The 24,232-nt window shown below is 42.5% G+C and overlaps 3 protein-coding genes across 8 annotated transcripts; 1 reads left to right on the top strand and 2 right to left on the bottom strand.

The window, feature by feature from the left end:
* Positions 1 to 582: 582 nt before the first annotated feature.
* LOC110522384 (protein DEK) lies at positions 583 to 10,938 on the bottom strand. Of its 3 annotated transcripts, none has more exons than XR_002473304.3 (5): positions 10,815 to 10,926; positions 5,063 to 5,222; positions 4,808 to 4,943; positions 1,171 to 1,325; positions 583 to 887 (listed from the first exon to the last, which is right to left on the bottom strand). XR_002473304.3 is itself a non-coding variant. In XM_021600748.3 (5 exons), the coding sequence occupies exons 2-5, from the start codon at positions 5,096 to 5,098 to the stop codon at positions 774 to 776; spliced, it is 381 nt and encodes a 126-aa protein (XP_021456423.3). In that variant the 5' UTR covers positions 5,099 to 5,222; positions 10,815 to 10,926; the 3' UTR covers positions 583 to 773. The 3 variants fall into 3 exon arrangements, 1 of the variants encoding a protein (XP_021456423.3); XM_021600748.3 differs by having other exon boundaries at positions 4,868 to 4,943; XR_016495435.1 differs by lacking the exons at positions 4,808 to 4,943; positions 5,063 to 5,222 and having other exon boundaries at positions 10,815 to 10,938.
* fbxo30b (F-box protein 30b) lies at positions 10,888 to 15,761 on the top strand. Of its 4 annotated transcripts, none has more exons than XM_021600744.3 (3): positions 10,888 to 11,230; positions 12,005 to 14,505; positions 14,824 to 15,761. In XM_021600744.3, the coding sequence occupies exons 2-3, from the start codon at positions 12,031 to 12,033 to the stop codon at positions 15,022 to 15,024; spliced, it is 2,676 nt and encodes an 891-aa protein (XP_021456419.2). In that variant the 5' UTR covers positions 10,888 to 11,230; positions 12,005 to 12,030; the 3' UTR covers positions 15,025 to 15,761. The 4 variants fall into 4 exon arrangements, with proteins under 4 accessions (XP_021456419.2, XP_090089128.1, XP_021456418.2 ...); XM_090233002.1 differs by having other exon boundaries at positions 10,901 to 11,568; XM_021600743.3 differs by having other exon boundaries at positions 11,096 to 11,369.
* Positions 15,762 to 15,827: 66 nt separating this feature from the next.
* LOC110521065 (hydroperoxide isomerase ALOXE3) lies at positions 15,828 to 23,747 on the bottom strand. Its single transcript, XM_036976002.2, has 14 exons — positions 23,461 to 23,747; positions 22,381 to 22,585; positions 22,117 to 22,198; positions 21,849 to 21,971; positions 21,538 to 21,641; positions 21,109 to 21,281; positions 20,621 to 20,764; positions 19,602 to 19,805; positions 18,586 to 18,672; positions 18,286 to 18,455; positions 18,039 to 18,160; positions 17,844 to 17,944; positions 17,490 to 17,660; positions 15,828 to 16,325 (listed from the first exon to the last, which is right to left on the bottom strand). The coding sequence occupies exons 1-14, from the start codon at positions 23,620 to 23,622 to the stop codon at positions 16,131 to 16,133; spliced, it is 2,043 nt and encodes a 680-aa protein (XP_036831897.2). The 5' UTR covers positions 23,623 to 23,747; the 3' UTR covers positions 15,828 to 16,130.
* Positions 23,748 to 24,232: the final 485 nt, after the last annotated feature.

Genomic DNA, 24,232 nt, shown 5'->3' with positions numbered 1-24,232 from the left:
GTTATGCACTGATATCATGGACAGCCTTCCCTGTTCCTTTTGAATTAGCTGGTGGTGACAACATTCGATGCATTTTATAGTAGGCATACCACCTCTGCTTGCCATGCCAGAAAGTGCTCCAGAGGTACTGCCAGCTCTTTTGGTGAAACCGCCTTTCGTCCTAGTCAAGAGGACATGAGTTAAGCATTAAACATTTGTATTATCATATGCAAATGAAGAGTGAGTCAGTCTGCTCTTAGATTGGGAACATGGCGTCTGACGACATGAAGAAAATGTGTAATCTTGTTATGGGAGGAGGGGGAGATGAAGGGAGAGCAAAGGAGCATTACTCCAAGCAGTGGGGCCTGAGGTCAGGGCTGCTGGGCAAGCTAATGACCTGGTCTCATCTGCTGTACGTATCCACAACAAATCCAAATTGAAAGGTGTTGTCTACAGTTGATCAGTAAACATCTCTAACATTCTGTGGATCACAATGAAAATTCACTCTGTGGGGATTTCTCAAAATCTTATTTGGGTAGTGCTTATAAATAATGCAATGTGTGTACACTGTACCGAAGAGAGGAGCACCATAAACCAAATCAGTACAGTACAATAAATACTTTATTTACAAAACTTAGGCAAGTAAAACAAATAAGTTGTATGAAATGGTATAGTATTTAAACAGTCTGAACATGTATGAATAAAATATAAATGGAAAGGCATATACGGGAGTCTTTGTCACGATATCAACTATGTTTTCCTGAGATCATTGATTATAATGTTATCTGTCAAATCTATGAATATGGCTTGATTAAAACCCTGGGTAGTAAAGAAATCTCCTCTTTCACTGTCTGCTTGATGATGTCCTTCTTGTTAGACAGGTCATACCGGGGGCACATCTCAAACAGCTAAGAGAGATCACACAATGGAAGAATATGATTACACAAAAATATTTTAAGGACAATTCCACCCTTTTTCAACATCAAATTCATCATCTCCAGCACCACCCCAACATTAACATATCTCCAGCACCACCCCAACAGCAGATTTCTGTTTTGGAGTAAAAAATGATAGAAGATAAGTGTTTTTGATGACATCATCCGGAGAGAAGGATTACATAATCTGGTGTGCAGCATGTGATTTTAAGTTAGATCTGGAAATGTTAATAACGTTGGATATATGTCCTCTTACTCTATTGTAGATTTGCTTCATTGTCACATCCGCCATGTCTGTGTATTTCAGCAGTGCCTTCACTCTCTCGCTCAGCTGGCAGTCTGTTAGAGGCTTCCTGATCATCTTAACCAATGGCTCGTCGTCAGAGCTGTCACCAGACTCCTCCACCAAACCTGATTATCAAATTACATAATTAAATCAAATTAGATTGCAAATTCATAAATTGTAACACAGTTTCTAAATCACAGGCCTAATCCTAATTCCTACAAAGCACGTCTGGCTCTGGCCTGGGATGGGACATAGACAAAGTCCCCTTATTTGAGATTACGAGGGGGAAAATGTTAGATGGGATGTGCACTGTATTCTGACTGACACAGGGATATGTCAAGAGCTTGACATTGACGTTTTTAGCCACTTGGCCATCGGACAAGTAGGACAAAAGCTGAAGTTACTTGTCCCAAAGAAACAAAAGGTCTGTAATGCCAACGGCCAAAAGGGTGACTGAACATTAGTGAAGTACATAGGAGGGATCGGAAATCATTTTCTGTGCTTACCCATTGACGATGTTATCGCCTCTAGCGGCCATCCCAATTTAATTGTATTTCTGTACTAAAAGAAGTCGAGCTCACATGCTATCCTGTATGCTATCCTGCCTCTCGTGGGCTCGTGAAATACTCAACGAATTGTGTGATGGGTGGGAATGTGCGGATTTCACCATTCCCTTCCCCAGCCATTGTATTGGGCAGTTCAATGTCTCAGTCCCTGGAGCAAATACTTTGTGCTATCCAGGAGCACGAGTATAGAACATCAATAAGCAGCTCCCAAACACTTTAAACCAGCGTCAGGAAATTGAGTCTAACATAGTTCCTGTGGGATTCAATGACATTATGAAGGGCAGCTCAGAACAGCTGAAAATGGATTTTAAAGAACTGATTGGGCCACTACTTGACACCAACAAACGGCCCATAATGTCTGTCTCGCTGCCTACATCGTGGCATTGAATGGTTCTGCAGACTTTTAGCCCTCTGTAACTGGCTTCGAGACTAGTTGTCATAATGCTTCAGCAAATGTACATTATCCCAGGTGCGTTGGAAGACACAATGTAAGTAACTTAATTTATTTCCCTCTTACTGCCCTGAATGCCTCTGCTGATCCCACAGCTTATGTATGCAGTAATCATGTGCTTATGAACCAGAGTGATACTGTTAGCACTGAGGCGGTGTGCCCTAGTTGGAAGTCCACTGTGTGCAGCTCCCCCTGCACTTATAAAAATAACCTGAGTATGTCTGCCCCTGCTAAGCTTCCCAGTAAAGCAATAAAACAATCAAGCATCCAAGGAAAGTGCAACAAATAGCCCACGTTAACATATGTAGCTGAAGAAACAAGGTTCATGAAATCAATCATTTGCTAGTAACAGGTGACATTCATATTCGGACAATCTCTGAAACTCTCTTAGATGGTACAGTGGTAGCAATACATGGTTATAAGAGTTACAGAAAATACGGAAATGCCAAAGTTGGAGCTGTGGCCATTTATATTCACAACCACATTTCTGTAAAGTTTAGAGAGGATCTCATGTTAAATACTGTTGAAGTAATATGGCTACAGGTTCATCTGCCTCGCCTAAAGCCCATTCTGGTGGGAAGCTGCTATAGACCACCAAGTGCTAACAGTCAGTATCTGGATAACATATGTGAAATGCTTGATAAGGTATCTGATATCAACAGAGTTATATTATCTGGGTGATTTACATATTGACTGGCTTACATCTTCAAACTAACTAGTACCTGCAACCTGGTTCAGTTATCAGTGAACCTACCAGGGTAGTTACAAACAGCACAGGAATTAAATCATCAACATGTATTGATCACATCTTTACTAATGCTGCAGAAATCTACTTTAAAGCAGCATCCAAATCCATTGGATGTAGTGATCACAATATAGTCTATGAAAACCAAAGTTCCAAAGGCTGGGCCTAATATAGTGTATAAGAGGTCATACAAGTTTTGTAATGATTCCTATGTTGTAGATGTAAAGAATATTTGCTGGTCTGTGGTGTGTAATGAAGAGCAACCAGACGCTGCACTTGACACATTTATGAAATTGTCGTGAGGTTGTGTGTTTGAATCTCATCATGGGCAACTTTAACATTTAAGCTAATTAGCAACTTTGCAATTATACAAATACTTTTAAACTACTTTGCAACTATTTAGCATGTTAGCTAACCCTTCCCCTAACCTTAACCCTTTAATTAACCAGAGCAACAATAAACTGGAATTCGTAACATGTCCTACATTTCACAAATTTAGCAAAATGTATGGAATGTAACATAATGTACAAATTTCTATTCGTAACATATCATACGAATTGTAATCATAAGTTAATACATACCATATGAAACATATCACACTAAATCAAATGTTTCGGATTTACGTACAGAATGATACGAAATGCTCTGAGACGAGGTTGCATTGGCTATCTCTGTGTGTGTGTGTGTGTGTGTGTGTGTGTGTGCGCTGAAGAGGTCGCAGATGGAATGAGTGAGTCACAGTCAACGAGCCTCGCTGGTTGTGTGTGTTATGGGTTGTCGTGGGCTGCAAAACAATTGCGCTGTCCTCAGAACTGGATAATTATACATGTGTTCACATTTTTGCCTCGGCTACTATATGCATTGTAGGTTGCCCATTGACAGAATAATATGAAAATTGGCCTAGCCCAACTACGTATTATTTATTTCATAAGCTTTCGTCAGCTGTAGGCTAACTTTTCTTTTGACTCATTCGATTTTTCCATCTTGGTCTTGTGGCCTAAAATATTGCTAATTAAAAATAAATCTGATTGAGAATAGTATAGAATCGGACTTTCATTATTATTCCAATTTTAAAGCTGCAACTGTAGGATATTAAACACTGTATTAGAATAGTTTGGAAAATACTTATAATTTTAATTGTCTTAATGATTTTATGATATTTTAATTAGTAGGATTAGGCTTTTGCTCGGTGGCAAAATGAGGATTTCTTTCCCGGCCTCGCATGCATGCATCATTTGTGTTATAATGCTTTGCTCAACTATACGGTTTGTAAAAATGTCTCATTTGATTTCTATAACTTGCTGTTGTTTCTTATATCCCTTTCATTATTACCTTAGGGCTCCCATGATTTGGGGTTATTCAAAAACAACTTCAAACTTGTTTGATCATGAACTAGCGCGGCAGGAAAAGTCTAGCATGCCTTAAACTGAAAGAGTGGCTTAACAGGCCAAGTCATATTCATATAAAATGGAGAGAAAATATAAAATGTGGGCTTCTATAACAATAAAACACCAGAGTTTCCGCTATAAAAATAGATTTGGGCTATTGGCCCAGATCATCCAACATTCTAGAGAGCGAAAAATATATATATATATTTTCTGACCGGATATTCTGCGCTGCTTTGGTGAGACTCTACATCCTTCTCTGACAACTGAAATCCATATTCTGGTTGTCCGACAGTTTTTAAAAAATTGCCCCGGAGAAGCGGACAAGCCATAATGTCGAGCCCTGTATGTATTGTTTACTCACTTCTTGTCGGCATGAAAAAACTATATTTGAAGCACAACTTAAATCTCCGTAGTAAAGGCATAGATGAGCTAAAAATTCAAATGAGACCATTCTAACCTGTGTTTCTGTGGTTAGACACTTAGATTGGGCCCAATAGTGCAATTAAAAATGTTTCACCATGAGGTGACTGTTTCTCTGGCAGCAGTGACTTTGAAGATGCTTTTCCTCTCAAAGCTTGTGAAGTTTCAGGTAACTGCAACAAAACAGAGATAAACACGTGTATGAACAGAGGCTACATTCTCCCCCTGTTTTACAATAGATTCTGATGTTGGTCTTGAAATTCTGCTCCATATCAGGCCAAATGATAAGTACCTCTTCGTCAACGTATTCTAAATCTGTTTGATTCATCAGGGCCGTCTGATAAGTCTGAAGATTCCTCTGTTATCTCCTGGGACGCTTCCGATATATCGTCAGGGCCCGAAGTCTCATCCCATCTCTCAATGGAGTCATGGCTGTGATCTCTTGGAAAATACTGCAATGAAGTCATCAGAACAGAAAAATGATGAAGGCTTCAAAGTAAAACTTCTAATTACAAACGGCTAACATAATAGAAATGTCAAACGCACTTCAACTGAACTATAGCTGGCTCTTGTGATCAGGGTGGGTATACAGTATGAAAAGTGGAGCATGACAGTTTTTCCTTGATAATTATCATCTAATGTTGATTATTGGCATTATTCAAAATATTTGGGTCTATTGCAGATATGCCTGACAACATTCAACTCTTCCTTAATTTCCTCCTATTTTTTAACCACCACATCTAATATCTCCTTTCTTAACAGACTCTGATGGCAGAGAAACTGTCAGAAACGACCCAGGCAACACCGGTTTGGCGTCAGATTCCACCTGTAAATCACAAGATCAACATGTACCAATACAATGGTGACATGACGTTATATTAATTTTGTGTAAATTAATCACGGGATATTCCGAGACTCAAAGTAATTATTATAGGGAACTTGCCTTTAATACCTTCTTATTGTCATAAGAACTGTGTCACACTTGTCTGTCACAAGTTCGGGTTGTTTTTCCTTTGGCCCATCATCACAGGGTCCAGCAGAACCGAACTCGGGCCTCATCTTTTCCCTCCCACACCATACGGTCCTAGCCATGACATGGTGGTCAAATAGAAAGATACCTGTCCTCCTGAACCCATCCTTCACAGTCCTCTCAGTTTCAAAAGCATCCTATGTCTGCTTCAACACTGTGGCAACTATGTGCCTAAGGACAAAGTCCCTATAAGAAGGGGGGATGTCACAAGCATCCCTGAAAAACTCAGCCTTGAAGAGCCCAAAGAACTCCATGGTTAGTGGCTGCAGGACAGGGGGAAAGTCTGGTGGCAGGTAGATACTGAACAATATCACACCATCACTGCCTGCTTCATTGATAATATCAGAGTCAAGTAGATCTGTTTCTCCTTTGACAAACAGCACAAGCGGACGGTCCTTCACGGGAAAAAATTGTAATAAATGATACCACCCTTTGAAAAACGTTTTGTCCACATCCCCAATTTCAGATGAGTAGTGGAACACTTCATTAGGGTAAGCTGAATCAAATAAGTTGAGGTTAGACATTTGGTCTGACCCTTTGAAGAAGACGCTGGATGGTACAGCATCTGCAGCAGCGTTGTAGCTGGATGGTATAGCATCTGCAGCAGCGTTGTAGCTGGATGGTATAGCATCTGCAGCAGCGTTGTAGCTGGATGGTATAGCATCTGCAGCAGCGTTGTAGCTGGATGGTATAGCATCTGCAGCAGCGTTGTAGCTGGATGGTATAGCATCTGCAGCAGCGTTGTAGCAGGCCATTAGTGAACATTTGCCCCATCTGTTTGACCTCTGCCCATCTGGAGACAACATACTTTACAGCTATAGATTTGTTTTAGCTTTAAATTGTATGACTCTAGGGTCACATCAAGGGCTATGAAGTAGCAGGTGACTAGAGGAGAGGTAAAGAGTGCTTCGTCCCTTGAGCTAACAGTAGTCATACTATAGTACTTCCCACAATCGGTCAACTTAAGATATTTCCTTTAGGTGCAGTGTGCTTTCTTTCTGTAATGTAACATAAAGTCTATTAAAACAATAACCAACAACCCCAAGTCATAAAATAACCATATACCTCAAATACATAGCTTGGAGTTATAGAGGCGGCAGATAGCCTAGTGGTTAGAAAGGGTAGAAATGTTGCTGGATAGAATCCCCGAGCTGACAAGGTAAAACATCTGTTGTTCAGCCCCTGAACAAGGCAATTAACCCACTTATCCCTAGTAGGCCACAATTGTAAATAAGAATTTCTTCTTAACTGACTTGCCTAGTTAAATAAAGGTTAAATAAATAAATCAAATAGAATGACTTGCAGAGATTTAATGCAGTGATTTAAAAAAATATATATATATTGTTATTTCACCTTTATTTGACCAGGTACATTAGTTGAGAACAAGTTCTAATTTACAACTGCGACCTGGCCAAGATAAAGCAAAGCAGGGCGACACAGACAACAACACAGAGTTATACATGGAATAAACAAGCATACAGTCAATAACACTATATAAAAAAATAAAGTCTATATACAGTGTGTGCAAATGGCGTGAGAAGGTAAGGCAATAAATAGGGCATAGTAGCGAAGTAATTACAGTTTAGCAAATTAACACTGGAGTGATAGATGTGCAGATGATGATGTGGAAGTAGAAATACTGGTGTGCAAAAGAGCAGAAAATTAAATAAAAACAATATGGGGATGAGGTAGGTAGATTGGATGGGCTATTTACAGATGAACTATGTACAGCTGCAGCGATCGGTTAGCTGATGTTTAAAGTTAGTGAGGGAAATATAAGTCTCCAGCTTCAGCGATTATTGCAATTCGTTCCAGTCATTGGCAGCAGAGAACAGGGAGTAAAGGCGGCCAAAGAGGTGTTGGCTTTGGGGATGATCAGTGAGATATACCTGCTGGAGCGCATGCTACGGGTGGATGTAGATATCGTGACCAGTGAGCTGAGATAAGGTGGAGCTTTACCTAGCAAAGACTTATAGTTGACCTGGAGCCAGTGGGTCTGGCGACAAATATGTAGTGAGGGCCAGCCGATTAGAGCATACAGGTCGCAGTGGTGGGTGGTATATGGGGCTTTGGTGACAAAACGGATGGCACTGTGATAGACTGCATCCAATTTGCTGAGTAGAGTGTTGGAGGCTATTTTGTAAATGACATTGCCGAAGTCAAGGATCGGTAGGATAGTCAGTTTTACCAGGGAATGTTTGGCGGTGTGAGTGAAGGCGGAATAGAAAGCCAATTCTAGATTTAATTTTGGATTGGAAATGTTAAATATGAGTCTGGAAGGAGAGTTTACAGCCTAGCCAGACATCTAGATATTTGTAGTTGTCCACATATTCTAAGTCAGAACTGTCCAGAGTAGTGATGCTAGTCGGGCTGGCAGGTGCGGGCAGCGAACGGTTGAAAAGCATGCATTTAGTTTTACTAGCGTTTAAGAGCAGTTGAATCTCGTTTGTTGAATCTCGTCTCGGCATTGAATCTCGTTTGGAGGTTTTTTAACACAGTGTCCAAAGAAGGGCCAGATGATTACAGAATGGTGTCGTCTGCATAGAGGTGGATCAGGGAATCACCAGCAGCAAGAGCGACATCATTGATATATACAGAGAACAGAGTCGGCCCGAGAATTGAACCCTGTGGCACCCTCATAGAGGCTGCCAGAGGTCCGGACAACAGGCCCTCGGATTTGAAACACTGAACTCTGTCTGAGAAGTAGTTGGTGAACCAGGCGAGGCAGTCACTTGAGAAACCAAGGCTGCTGAGTCTGCCGATAAGAATACGGTGATTCACAGAGTCGAAAGCCTTGGCCAGGTCGATGAAGACGGCTGCACAGTACAATCTTTTATCGATGACGGTTATGATATCGTTTAGTACCTTGAGCGTGGCTGAGGTGCCAGCTCGGAAACCGGATTGCACAGCGGAGAAGGTACGGTGGGATTCGAAATGGTCATTGATCTGTTTAACTTGGCTTTCGAAGACTTTAGAAAGGCAGGGCAGGATGGATATACGTCTGTAGCAGTTTGGGTCAAGAGTGTCCTCCCCTTTGAAGAGGGGGATGACCGCAGCTGCTTTCCGATCTTTGGGAATCTCAGACGACACAAAAGAGAGTTTGAACAGGCTAGTAATAGGGGTGGCAACAATTTCGGCAGATAATTTTAGAAAGGGGTCCAGATTGTCTAGCCCGGTTGATTTGTAGGGGTCCAGATTTTGCAGCTCTTTCAGAACATCAGCTGACTGGATTTGGGAGAAGGAGAAATGGGGAAGGCTTTGGCGAGTTGCTGTGGGGGGTGCAGTGCTGTTGACCGGGATAGGGGTAGGCAGGTGGAAAGCATGGCCAGCCGTAGAAAAATGCTTATTGAAATTCTCAATTATAGTGGATTTATCGGTGGTGACAGTGTTTCCTATCTTCAGTGCAGTGGGCAGCTGGGAGGAGGTGTTCTTATTCTCCATGGACTTTACAATGTCCCAGAACTTTTTTGAGTTTGTGTTGCAGGAAGCAAATTTCTGCTTGAAAAAGCTAGCCTTGGCTTTTCTAACTGCCTGTGTATATTGGTTTCTAGCTTCCCTGAAAAGTTGCATATCACGGGGGCTGTTCGATGCTAATGCAGAACGCTATAGGATGTTTTTGTGTTGGTTAAGGGCAGTGAACCAAGGGCTATATCTGTTCCTGGTTCTAAATTTCTTGAATGGGGCATGCTTATTTAAAATGGTTAGGAAGGCTTTTTTTTTTTTTTTTTAAACAGGCATCCTCTACTGACGGGATGAGATCAATATCATTCCAGGATACCCCAGCCAGGTCGATTAGAAAGGCCTGCATGCTGAAGTGTTTCAGGGAGCGTTTGACAGTGATGAGTGGAGGTCGTTTGACTGCTGACCCATTACGGATGCAGGCAATGATCACCAAGATCTTGGTTGAAAACAGCAGAGGTGTATTTAGAGGGCAAGTTGGTAAGGATGATATCTATGAGGGTGCCCGTGTTTACGGCTTTGGGGTGGTACCTGGTAGGTTCATTGATCATTTGTGTGAGATTGAGGGCATCAAGCTTAGATTGTAGGATGGCTAGGGTGTTAAGCATGTTCCAGTTTAGGTCGCCTAGCAGCACGAGCTCTGAAGATAGATGGGGGGCAATCAGTTCACATATGGTGTCCAGAGCACAGCTGGGGGCAGAGGGTGGTCTATAGCAGGCGGCAACGGTGAGAGACTTGTTTTTAGAGAGGTGGATTTTTAAAAGTAGAAGTTCAAATTGTTTGGGTACAGACCTGGATAGTAGCCTGCAGAGTTCTGTCCTATCTTTGCAGTACATTGCAACACAGCCCCCTTTGGCCGTTCTATCTTGTCTGAAAATGTTGGTTTTCAGTAAATAAAGTAATTTCAGAAAATAAAGTAATTTTTTTCAGTAATTTCAATAAATGGTTATTGAAATTCTCGATTATCGTGGATTTATCGGTGGTGACAGTGTTACCTAGCCTCAGTGCAGTGGACAGCTGGGAGGAGGTGCTCTTATTCTCCATGGACCGTACAGTGTCCCAAAACTTTTTGGAGTTAGAGCTACAGGATGCAAATTTCTGTTTGAAAAAGCTAGCCTTTGCTTTCCTGACTGACTGTGTGTATTGGTTCCTGACTTCCCTGAACAGTTGCATATCGCGGGGACTATTCGATGCTATTGCAGTCCGCCACAGGGTGTTTTTGTGCTGGTCGAGGGCAGTCAGGTCTGGAGTGAACCAAGGGCTATATCTGTTCTTCTCTGGAGGTGGTATTGCTTATCACGTGGTCTGGTATACCGCAAAAAAAGATAGAATGAGATGTTTTAAAATCCAATGGCTATTCTGAGATTTGACTATGAAAGTCTGCAATTGGTCTGCTGGCTTTCCTGAATTAGCTCGCTCAACTAACGTTTAGCAGACAGACTCGTTCTCAAGACCATAAAAAGCTGCATTCATTACTATGGTGTAGATCTAGCCTATATTTTTTCTTAATCCTTCGAAATGAATGTATGTATTATTAATTGATCACTATACTTACATTGCAAAAAGCCATGCCCGCTCTTGAATCGGATGTTGACGATTTTATCATTACGTGCCTGCTGCGTGATGACGACATCAACTAGCGTCTCAGCAAACGATATCAAAATGATACAAGTTGCTAATTTCAAGTTGCTAATCAAGAATCGCATTACTACCTAATATCAAAACGTGGTATGAAGATATGGTATACGATTACTTAGAGATGTAATGAGAGTAGTTTTATGAAAACTTCACAGGCCAAACTTCCTAGGTTGAAGATGAATTAATTTTTTTGACCTATCTCGCAAACTTCTATAAGAAGGAAGGAACACCCCGACCCACATGACAACCATTGTCCAATGGGAACACACATCCCAAGGATCATCTCTCAGTTTAGAATAGAAGGAGAAGCAACAGCGGACAACGCATAGGGAGGTTGGTTGAAAGACAAGACAAGAGGAGAGATGTATAGGAAAAAGTTGTTTACATCTATTTGTAACTGTAATATGAACGGACACGTAGCTGGATTACTATAGTCGTGGAGTTTGAGCAATCGAGTCACGTCAACGCTACGGTAATTAGACAAGAATTGAAGTTTCTTTCTGAGTTGTTGTTCATGGGACAGCTGAAAGTTAGTGGCTCTTTCGTCACTCAGACTGCGACACGGTCTTCTTGCGATGTTCGGAGTTGTCTCAACAGCTACACTGAATCCCACCATCAGCATGACCAGTCTGTGAAATCAGTCCTTCAAATAGTATTTCTTCATTCATTAGGTTTGCTTTTGGTTTATCAAGCTGAACCTTAATAGCTGGCTTGTTTTCCTTTGCTGACAAAGCTGGCTAGCTAGCGGCTAACTTTGGCTAAGTAGCTGGTCAGCCAAGTTATTATTAGGCTATTGGTGTTACAATGACTCAACATAGCTAAGCTAGCTCGCTCTTTAGCTTAGGTATTGAACTGAGCTAACCTACTGTAGATAACTCATTTCCTATCCAAATTATTCCTTGCTACACTGTTGCTACTTGAGGAATGAATGGCTGGGTTTGATATTTTTCAACCAAATTGAAATGACTAGTGTACTGTATTGTATGCACCCGCTTGTACACACAAATTAACATTAATTCCTGTGTATAATGTCTCCTTTTTCCTCTGTGTTGTGGACTCTCTCCTTCCCATCACCACACCTCCCTGCTCCACCTTACACCCCTCCAGAAACTCCACTCCCCCTCTTCTTAAAGATGGAGCTGCAACATACCCACTGTGTGACCTGCCTGAGTCAGAGGTGCATGACCAGGCCTGAACCTGGTATCTCCTGTGACCTGGTCACCTGCCCCTTGGTCTGCGGGGCCATTTTCCACATCTGCAAAGGACCCGAGCACCGCCTCCTCTGCCCCCTGGAGAGGGTGCCCTGCCTGAACAGTGGCTTTGGCTGCCCTGCCACCCTGGTGCGGACCCGGATTCCCGCGCATCTGGAGGTGTGCCCAGCGGGCGTGGTGTGCTGCACCATGGAGTGGAACAGATGGCCGATCAGCTGCCTGGACTACACCTCATACGAGAGCCTGAGCTGGGGGGTGGAGGAGACAGAGCAGCTGGACATGGCGCTCGCCCTGCAGGACCAACACACACTGATCGAGTCCCTCAAGGTGGTCGCCATGGCGCCCACGGTTGAAAGACAGCCAACGGTTGTCGCCGTAGAGAGTGAGAAGGACACTGCTTCGGACTCAGCTGTGCTGGTGGTGGCCGACCCTATAGCTGCCACTTCTGAGTCACCACCACCATTGACGCCGCAGTCACCGCCACCATTGACGCCGCAGTCACCACCACCAATGACGACGCATTCACAACCACCATTGACACCACCGCTGGGCTCAGCAAAGGATAAAATTGCCAACGGAATAAACGGTTTGAACGAGGAGCGGTATAGCAAGCTGTACGAGGCCACAGTGGAGACGGCGAGGAGCCTTGCCGCCGCGTTGGACGTCCTCAGCAGCGCTAACAACACCTCTGATAACAACACAGAGCAACACATCAACGGAGGAGCAGTGCTGGAGCCTCAGCATAGCGAGAACAGCAGTGACAGGAATGAGGAGATGCTGCTTCACAACAGACTGGAGGTCAAAGGTCCTGTAGCTGAGGGTGTGAATTTGAAGGAGTGCTATGGACAGCTGCACCAACTCCACCAGGCTACAGTCCAGCTAAGGAGGAGCCTGGTCACAGCCCTGGGTGACCTCGGCAACACAGTAAAATACACAGACCCAATCAATGGAGCCCCCTCTCACCCTCAGGCGGAACCTAACAGCAGCTTCCACCAATTGGAAGATGCAGACTCAATTAATGTTGAGATGAAAGATGCTGAGGCAGGATCATCAGTCGGACCGCTGAGAGTGGTCAGCAGAACCGACAGTGAGGTTGCCATGAATGTTGTTGCTGATGGCAACATGCAGATGGAGCTTTTAGGTAGGGCCTCAAAGAGTATTGAGGGGATGGATGGACAGAGCCTATGTAATGGTTGTTTGAGTGGTGAAGGCTCCCAGAAGAGGCCACAGGAGCAGGTCTTAGGTTCAGATTCAGCAGACCAGCAACAGCCTGGAACCAGTTGGTCCACCAGTGAAACAGTATGCCTAGTCAAGGTGCAAGATGACTTGAATCTGTCACCTGTGCCTCAAGGGTCCTGTGTGTCTCAGTCACAGACACAACCCCAGTCTCACCCAGACCCTCCACTAGCACCACCCCTGCATATCCACCAGGGTATTGCACACAGGGCCAGCCACGTGGTCCTAGAGGACAGAGGGCTGGAGAGGAAGTTCCAGAACCACCAGTTGCTCAGAGGCTTGGGCCAGTTTGCTCTGTCCAATGGACGAAGGGTCCGGGTTAGGTTTAGACCCAAAATGGAGGACAAGGCAGTGGATACATCAGACCTGGAGCAGGAGGACGACCCCATGGGCCTGGGGGAGATCGACCTGATCACAGCAGCCCTCCTCTTCTGCCTGGAGGAGTCTCGCAAGTGCCGCAGGATCTCTGAAACGACCTATGTAGACGGCTTCCACGTCGACTTCGGCACGCAGACCTTCACTTTCCCAGCGGCCATCTTGGTGACCAGCACAAGGGTGGGCGACGTAGCGTCTGCGGCTGCCTGCGACCACGCGCCCCAACTATCCTACCCCAGCCCCTTCCGCACCCTCCGCCTGGACCTGGTTCTAGAGGAGGTTCCACAGATCCGGAACATGCCATGTAATCGTCTCCAGCAAATGTTCTCCTTCGTTTGTGGCCAGCTGTTCCGCAGGGATGAGTACTCCTCCCACTTCAAGAACGTCCACGAGGACATCCACGCGGGCCTCAACGGTTGGATGGAGCACCGCTGTCCCCTGGCTTACTACGGCTGCACCTACTCCCAGCGCAGGTTCTGCCCCTCATCCCAGGGTTCAAAGGTCATCCATGACCGGAACCTTCGGTCATTTGGGGTGCAGCCAAGCCCCGTTGGGGGGGAACCATTGGGCGAGTCCCAATCAGACCAGTTCAGTGGGCTTCCCTTTGAGGTGCTGGAACATGTGGCCCGCTTCCTAGACGGCTTTAGCCTGTGCCAGCTGTCCGTGGTGTCGCGGACCATGAGGGACGTGTGTGCTAGCCTGCTGCAGTCCCGGGGGATAGTGGAACTACGGTGGGAGAGGAGGCAGTACCCAAACGGAACCTTCTCATGGCAGATCAAAGACAGGGTAAATAACTCACATTGGTTGGCTGAAACTGGACCACCAGGACCATAAGATGTGCAAAAGTTTGATTTTTAGACCGCCAGTATTATAGTTTACAGCCATATTTACAACCACATCTGAGGATTTACATTCCCAGTCTGGGATTTTAGCGTGCCACTGCCACGATAGGGTCTTCTTATTTCGACACTGACACATGTACAATAGCATTGATGTTAAATCCCTTACCCTATACCCCATTTAAATGTTTGCATGTATAGGTTAATACTACTGGATTGAACTCTCTTGCCCTCTTATCAATACTCTCTTGTTCTGTTTGGGCAGGTGTGGAGATTCAGCACTGCCTTCAGCCCCGTTAGTGAGTGGCGGTTCGCCGAAGTCTCCAGCATGTCCGACCATCTGAGGACGTGCCGCTACAACACCGTCGAGCGCAAGATGGAGGCTGTTCCACTGCCGTCCATGTGCACAGCCAGAGACCGATCCCTCCTCTCCATCTTGAAACTCCAGGAGCAACACATGACCTAACCTCTGTTAGCTACACTGTGTAATTTAATACCATAGGTTTTGATGTTACATGTATTTTTTTATATTGAAAAATAATGTGGGAGAATCTCAATTGCATACTACTTGTGTCCTCTCCTTCTCAAAACCCATTGGAGGAGAAGGTCAGAGAGGAGGGACCTCTGGCTTTCTCATCCAATGGGTTTTGAGGAGGAGAGGATGTCAGCAGTATGCATTTGAGATTCTCCCTGTGTCCCGTGTTGTATGACGGTTGAAGAAGAGCCTTAATGTATGAAATAATACTTGATCTGCTTGACACACGGTTACAGTAGGTTTCTTGACCTGCAATGTATCCATACTAGATGTAAATTAGTACTATTTAACTTGCATGGTTTGTTGGTGTTTAAATCGTGCCCCTATTTTGGTAACATGATTTTCTTGGACAAATACTGACTATACATAGAAAGAAATATAAATATTTTCACTGTCTTGCCTTTCAGCAAGTTATTTTCCATAGCACTTTAATGACATGTGCAAGTCCCTGGTCACTCTTACACCAATGTACCAAAAGCATCCTCATTTAAATGAATATGGTGGGGATCAATATGTGATATGTGCAAACTGGACTTGAAGGACCAGTGGGTTGGACCAGAAAGTGACCACAACACACAAAGGAAGAGAAGTCATGCGTGGCCACATGGAGCTGTCCCAACAATGCATGTGATTTTGTTGCTGTTTAATAAAATGAATCTTCAATAACACCTTTCATGATCTTCCTTGTGTTTGTCTAGCTCTTTGATATTTTTTTATCAGCACCATAGAGCTTCAGTGAATCAGACAAACTTTAATTTATTTAATTTATTTGATAATTAAAAGTTAACTTGAGAGAAAGTGCAATAAAACATGGTTATTGAGATCAAAGAAGACAAGATGGAGTATATTTACATTCTCCATCTTTCCAAAGGTTAAATAAAATGTTCACTTGAATGGTCATAATTAGTAACAGATTTGCATAACTCTGGTTACTGGCAGCAGGGTATACTGTATTCCTTGGACACACTACTATGCCCTGTACTACAGGGCTTGCGAGCAACTTTGCATGCTCAGTCATTATGGTAACATGAACCAGCTCACATAGATACACTATTCTCCATCTCGGCAGGGTTCAGGTAGTTATAAGGTGGTGTAAATGTGGAATTCCTCTCAGCGATTGACTCACTGAGGTAGGATAACTCAGCCTGAAAGTGCTTCATCATCTGCTTGGTCACGTCAAAGTATCCATCAGTCTCGTCAAAGTATTGATTTGGGTATGAGCCAAGGGGGATCTGAGGAAAACAGACGATATTCAAATGTATTACTTTGTGGGAGAAGAAAATCTCCAGATATAAGAAGAAGCAAGTGAGTGAGTTATGTATTTGTGATGATTAGGCCTGTCGGGTCATTGGAGCAGTGGGGTAAAGTACTTAATTAGGAATATTTTAAAGTACTACTTACAGTAAGTAGTTTTTTGGGGTATCTATACTTTACTTTACTATTCATATTTTTGACAACTTTTACTTTTAGTCCACTACATTCCTAAGGAAAATAATGTACTTTTTACTCCATACATTTTCCCTGAAACCCAAAAGTACTCGTTACATTTTGAATGCTTAACAGAACAGGAAAATGGTCCAATTAACACACTTATCAAGACAACATCCCTGGTCATAACTACTGCCTCTGACTTGGTGGACTCACTAAACACAAATACTTAATTTGTACATTATGTCTGAGTGTTGGAGTATGCCCCTGGCTATCACAAAAAAATGGTCTATTATATTTAGCAATTACATTTACTTTTGATACTTAAGTATATTTATACTTTAAATATATACTTTAAAATTCTTACTCAAGTTGTATTTTGCTGGGTGACTGTCACTTCGATGAAGGTATCTTTACTCAAGTATGACATATCCACTTTTCCCACCACTTCATTGGTGTCAGGTATAGACTAGACTTGAGCAACAATGTCCCTGTTTGAATACTTTCAAAATGCACCCTTCTTTTCTTATTTCCTTGAGGAAATAGCTGATCTGTAACTGTAAGATTGTTGAAAGCAATGGGGAGGAAACCAGAGGAGGCTGGTGGGAGGAGCTGTAGGAGGACTGGCTCAATGTAATGGCTAGAATGGAATAATTGGAACAGTATCAAACACATGAATCATATGCAAACCACATGACTGTTCTATCCATTCCATTCCAGCCATTACGATGAGCCCATCCTCCTATAGCTCTTCCCACCAGCCTCCTCTGGTGGAAACAATGTTTTCACCTAACCCACACAGAGACCTGTGATTACCTCAAGCAAATAGGGTGGGAAGGGAGAAAGGAAGGACGCAATTGTATTCGAACAGGGTCAATGACTGCAGCAACAGTGACCACAGCACATCACAGATTTGACTCTAAAAATACCATATCTAAGCGGGTCAAATCATTGAGGTCAAAACTCACAAAGTCTGAGTATTTCTTGCTGAGCAGCCATGTGGAAGCCATTCCCCTCACTGTTGAGGCGACATCTGGCAGTGTCTCAAAAATGGTGCTCATGCTAGAGCACCCCTTAGTAGTGGGAGGAGCTTTGCATAGAAATATGGGGCTGTTGGGTACCCAGCTGCAGTAGTCAAACTAGGAAAGAGAAAGTAGTCATATGTAAAAAAAAATATATATATATATATATATATATATTATTTATGTTTTTTAAATAAAAATACATATTTTATATATATATATATATATATATATATATATATATATACTCAGTCCTGCAATGTAATTTGTTAACTTGTTTTGCTCTCTTCCTCATCTCACTTGTCCCATGCTGACAGCAGAATGTTGTGCTGACACAGTGAAGATCACCATGGTGATGAATTTGATGACTTCCTTCACTGTGTCAAAACGTTGAGGGATTCCTGGGAAGGTGACATCAGTGGATGAGGAGAAGGATCTTAAACAATAGAACTACAACAGTGACATTTCATCTGTTCATTTGATGAGTCATCATACCTGACTTTCCGTTTCCAAGGAACCCATGGATGAAGATCTCGTGGATCCAGTCCTGAAGCTCAGAGTCCCTGGACACTTCACTGTCAGAGGAGTAGAAGTGCTCCACCATCCCCTGGACAAAGCTTCACATCACAACAATCAAGCACTTATCTATGTTTGTGTTATTTTTTACAATACAATTATTTAATTGCCCATTAAGGTTACTAAGGTATTACTGATACGTCCATCAGTGTAGCCATAGCTCCACCTGTTGATGATGTTCCACAGCTTCAGGCCATCCTCCCTGTAGTAGAAGTTGGGGATGGACTCCAGTCCTCGTGCAACAATGTTCTCCGGCAGACAGAGGGAGCTGTAGGTGATTTCTGAGTGTGCCCTTTTCAAGAGTTCCTTCAACCCCTCCAGTCCTAAAGTGGTGTCCTGGATAAATGTTCGCTTTTTTTGTAATTTTTCGGGACACTTCAATAAAATATGCATTTGTTATCGTTAGGGTAGCAATGTCTATTGGGTTAGCTTTTAAGCTGTGTATACTTTTACCTTATTTAAATACCTTAATTAAGCCTTCTTCAGGTCCAAAAAGTATTTCACGGCTAATGGTGTTTACCGGCAAGGTATAACGGAAGTGGGGAATCAGCAACTGGACCGAGTACAGACAATTAGGAAGAGGGAAGTAAAGAAAGTTACAAATATACATCGAAAAATCTTTGTTAAAACGTATTCGGGATCGGTGTCGGTGAAAAAAAGGGGTCCTTAAGAGGTCCAATGCAGCCATTTATATCTCAATATCAAATCATTTATGGGTAACAATAAAGTGCCTTACTGTGATTGTTTCAATTAAAATGGTCAAAAAGAAACACAAGTAGCTTCTTAGCAAGGAGCAATTTCTCAAGCAAGAATTTTGCTAGGACTGTTTGGGAGCGGTCTGAGTGGGAAGGGGGAAACTAAAAACTAAAAAGGTTTGGAACGCTCTTTCTTATTGGTCTATTAATTAATTTACCACTTGATGACGTCACCAGGCAGGTCGAAACTCCTTCCCATCAAAACAAACTGAAATTTCAGTCTGTCTTTTCCAACACCTCTTGCACTTAAAGGGCATTATCACCATTTTCACAATATCACTGTATTATTCCAACCTCATAGTTTGGAAATATATATAAAAGACAGGATAATCATGTTTTTCACTGCCCCGGGTCACGTTTAACATATTGACATCCCATTATTCTAACATAGTAAATTGAAGTAAAAAATGGAATCATTAATGGTGAAACTGCCACATCCGTTTGGGATATTATAGAAACAAATAAGTTACTGCAAACAACGAACACTGTGTTTTCCCCTCGAATATCATTGCACACGCGACAGAACAGAAGAATATGTACTGCAATTAGTTTTACCACACTGATCGACGCAGTTCACGTCCGTTTCATCCACACAACAAAAACAATAACAAAGGTGCTGGGGCAGACAGTGGTGCTATTTCCCCTAATGAGGATTCCATCTTGAAACAAGACACTTTTTGATAGTTGATTGTTTGGTGGGACCCCAGTCTGTGTCAGGTTGTCATACCTTGTGGAGAGGGTGCATGATAGGAAGGTTCCGGAGGGTTGCCATAGCAAAGGCCTCAGCCAGTAAATGAGTGCCCAGCAGATTATAGCTATTCTGGTGTTCAATGAAATCTGCATTCCTCACAAACATCTTGGCTAGCAGCCAGTCGTGCTCAGAGTCGCTAGGCAGATATATGGGGTTCTGCTGAGAGGGCTGCTGCTCCAGCTGTGAGGTCAGAGAAACCCAGAACCAAAGGAATAAAGGCAAGTTTTAACAAAAACACAACTTTTATGACAACATTGTTCAGGTACAGTTCTCAATACACAAACATGTAGCATTTTGGCAAATAAACTTATTAATGTCATATCAACATTCAAATATGGATCCAAACATGGACTGACTCCCCCTTCTCAGATCTATAATTTAAATAGCCTTGAATACTGTACATACATGATATTGATTAGGGGCTGTGATGTAATGATAACTGTGGAAAGTAGCTTTGTTTTGAGTAGAAGTGTTTAGCATGTTTTTTCCTTTCTTTACTGTTAACAAGACATTCTTTCTCTTGTTTTTAAATGATTTTTTAATTGTTGTTTAATGGTTGTTTTATTCCTCTTTTTTTCTAATGACATTTGGTTGAGCTTTGTGGAACAGTTAAGATGGTACTACAGATGTAGGATCTTAATTTGAGCGAGTTTGCTACAGGAGGAAAATAATCCTTCAGCAACAGGAAATGTGAATTATTAAGTGGATTATAATTAATGGACATTTTTGTAGGGTTTTTATACTTTTTTGGTAAGGGAATATCCAGTCTGAAATTTCAAAGTGGAAATTACAAACTTCAGAAGTCCCTTTAAACCTCAAATATACTAAAAGTTTTCCTGCAACAGGGTGATCAAATTAAGACCTTACATCTGTATTTTTTTAGCTTTATTCTGAATTGTCTAGACATTTTTCTGAAGACAGCTGCATGTTTTAGTTTACCATTTGACCCTAATGTCTATGTCACTTAAGTATGCCATTGGTGCAGGTGTGTGTACCTGGATGGCGATAGGTGTCAGATTGTCCTCTGGGTTCTTGTAGAACAGGCAGAGAGCAGCAGTGAGAGGCAGTGGTTTACCATTGACCACCCGGGTTGGCACACCCTCAAGCCTCTTGTAGTCGCAAATGAATATGTTTCCTTCCTGTAGGGAGGACAAAAGAAGATGGAAGTTAAGGCATTTGTGGTCTAATTTAATTTACTTAAAGTAGTTATAGTAGCTCATGCCGCTCACACAATGGCTCCTACTAGCAGAAAGACAAAATATACGATTTAAGGTATCAAGGGGTTGTATAAGGGAACAGCAGGGGCACAAGCAATGAACCCTGTGCAACACCAAATTAAATTTTACCATCAGTTTAGGGGAAGAAACCCTTCCTCTAACTCCATTGTATTGTTAACTAGCACCACCCACCTGTGATAAAATACAAATCTATACAGCATATTTAGAGATCCAAGGCGTGGCTAAGACCAACTTGTTTTTCATACCTTCATCTCCGTCGCCAGGGAACTCCCGTCCTCCAGGAAGGGCTGTACCATCTCGTCTGTGACAGGGAAGTTGGGGGGAAGCGTTGTGCAGCGCTGGATCACATTGGGGTTGGTTCCATTCAGAAATTGGGACCCAAAAAAGTCATCCTCCTTCCAGTGTTCAGAGACATATTCTAGGATGGAGGTATTATGTCCATGTAAGCTTAAACACATCTCTAGATTGATTCAACAAACACGTCTCACTAGGACAGAGTTATGGCAGTATGCACTAGCCTAATAAGTGTATGGTTTCGAAGAGCAAGGACATTTGGTATAATTTTTTAAGCTGGTAGGGCCCACTGATGTAAGAGCAAGTTGCTGTTTGCTGCAATTACATCTAATAATGCACCCTATGTTTGATGTTTTAACTTGAGGGGTCTGCTCTTTTACCTGAGATGGGTGTCTTTCTGAACCAGAATACTTTTTTCATCTTATCCAAGTCTTCCCACTGCTCGGTGGAGTCTGAAAGGCCCTTCAGTTTGAGCTCAAACATTCTGGAAGAGGGTAGATGGGGTTAAAGGCGAAAGGTGAAAGGTTACAGGGATATTTCCTTCATGTTATGTCATTACCATCTCACAGTCTTAGGGATGGTTTTGTGTTTGCATCTTCAGATGGAAGAATGCTACACTGGTGGGTTTTGGTGGGTTTTATGCACTGGTGGGCTTTATATTGGTGGGTTTTATGCACTGCTTTGAACCTACCCTGATTCTCTTGTGTAGATTGTCTCTACCTCTTTGGAAAAGGAAAATAGAACTTCAGCAGGAAGGGCTGAGAGTTCTTTGGCACTGTTAATGTGGGGAAGTCCCTCAGCAAACTCATTCCACCTGAGGGTGGGACAAGAACACACACTTATTGAAACAAAGAAATGTGAACAGTTACAGAGACGTGTACATATACTCACAGTAATCTACAGCCTTATACAGATGGACAGTTATGTCAGTGTGTTGAGCTGGGAAGTGAAAAACGTACTGGAACAGTTTCTTGTGATGCTCCAGCTCCTTTTTACGATGGTGCACCAGTAGAGGGAGCTCATCCTCAAAAACCTTCCTGGCTGTGAAGTGGAGAGGCATAGAAAGATGACAGAGGATGAGCAAAGAAGGTCAAAGTAGGCAAATGTATCATATCTTAGCAACATTATTGTAATATAAGTTATACAGCTATGCAGAAGTTATATGATAAATAACATTGACTGGGGTATTATATTCCCAGAAAAATTGCTGATGCAGGGCACACCTTTTCCTCCTCTCAGCTCCACAACCTCCCCTCTGGACACCCATTTGTAACAGGGGAAGTAGATGACATCATGCTCAGGTGTCGTCACGACAACCTTGGAGCAGAACCACTTGTTTTCTGGCAGGAAGAGGTACTGCTCTTTCTCCAGCTTAACCAGGAGGAGTTGCCCCAGAGTTGAGGCGGTGGTCACAGTGTAGGTCCCTGTCTGTAGAGAATGGAGATGTGGCAGTTACATGAGGCAAGTCATTTTGACAAAAATATTTTTGATTTTGCCCAAAAGCTTTTTTGTCCAACATGCCATTTTTACAGCAGAGCCAAACAGTGTAAAAATCCACATGAGCAAAAAAGTTTACTTTTGGGGCTGTCAAGGTGGCACCTGGAAGTGAACTAACCTTTTAAAAATACTATAAAAATGTTTTAGGAGACTATCCTCCTTGAGGCCTGTCACTTTGTACATGTCACTACTAATATAGAATGCCATCATCCTCGTGACTCTACAATGATGGTGAGTGAATATGAAAAACACTCCAACTCACTTGCATGACAATCTTAATTTCCAGTCACGGTCAGAGAAAATGGCTGATGCAAATGTCCCACATGTGCTTAAGATACCCAAATGTCTCACCTTATCAATATTTGACATACATACTACAGTCTACCTCTCATGAATGAACATACAGCATGATATTGCACACCATGTTAGTCTCCAGCAGTGTTGGCAAAATTATTTTACCAATTCTGTGAACATCTTCCTATCGACATTATGTATAATCCTGTATATTGTTTGAAGTTGCCAGTTTTGTTTCAGGTTAAATCACACTTTTAAAAGCAGCCTTGAAAGTGATATTTTAGAAAAAAATCTGTCTTCTTCATGGTGCCTCTACCACAATCAGTCGTCTATACTTTGAGTGAAGGGCTATTACACATATTTGCAATTCTTAACTGCAACAACTCAGTTATCGATTAGCTTTTATATTTGTTTCACTGCAGGGTTAAAAAAAAAACATGCAAAAAAGACAGACAAAAAAAGACAATCTGTCACTGTCAAGCAACGTGAGGTACGCAAAGCTCATAACTCACCTTTCCAGTCATGACATCTAGGACACAGTTGGCCAAGTTCGTGCGCTCACTTGTCCCGTCTGTTCCGATCAGTGTGGCATATATACTGTCAGAGGTAGAAGAGTGCAGAAAGTCACCAGTACTCAGATATATGTTGTACTGGTGTTGTACTAGTATTGCCATGCTTAGTCAACGGCAAAAACAAACAAACCTGAGATAGGCCAAAAATGTACTCTAATATATCCCACTCTTTAGTGAATGTAGACAAGTGCAGGTAGAATATGTTTCTCTTTTGCTCTCTTTTTTTCTCTCTCTGAACATTCATTTGACTATCTTAAGGGGGTGTGTCTATGTCTGAATCAAACAGGAGTATGGTTCCATGCAAGTGGACAGGGCAAATTATAGCATGAGGATTATCTATTAAAACTTTCCATATCTACAATGTCCTTGGGCTTTAGTCATCATTCATCTCAAATATGGGCTGCATTCTGATCAACAATACAATGCAACTCAGTATGGAATGAGATACAAAGAGGACAAATTGCATTTGTAATCCACTTTATTAATGCATTCTTTATAAAGACAATTGCAAAGTTCCATTTTCTAAAGTTGGTGGCCCTTTCTTGCGACTTTAATCCAGGACTCGGTGGTACTCAGTGACTTCAGGACTTCAGCTGCTCCAGAGCCTTTGTATAATTTCAGCCAGTAGTTTTGAAAGAGGTGCTCACAAGACAAAACAGGTCCCCTTTTTCGTGTACTCCGTCATCAAATTGTTTACTACGCCATCCATGTA

Source organism: Oncorhynchus mykiss, chromosome 4, assembly GCF_057628025.1.
Source record: "Oncorhynchus mykiss isolate SJ-2025 chromosome 4, ASM5762802v1, whole genome shotgun sequence".
NCBI lineage: Eukaryota > Metazoa > Chordata > Actinopteri > Salmoniformes > Salmonidae > Oncorhynchus > Oncorhynchus mykiss.
Note: the sequence above shows the minus strand (reverse complement) of the source record. Positions and strands in the feature narration are given on the sequence as shown.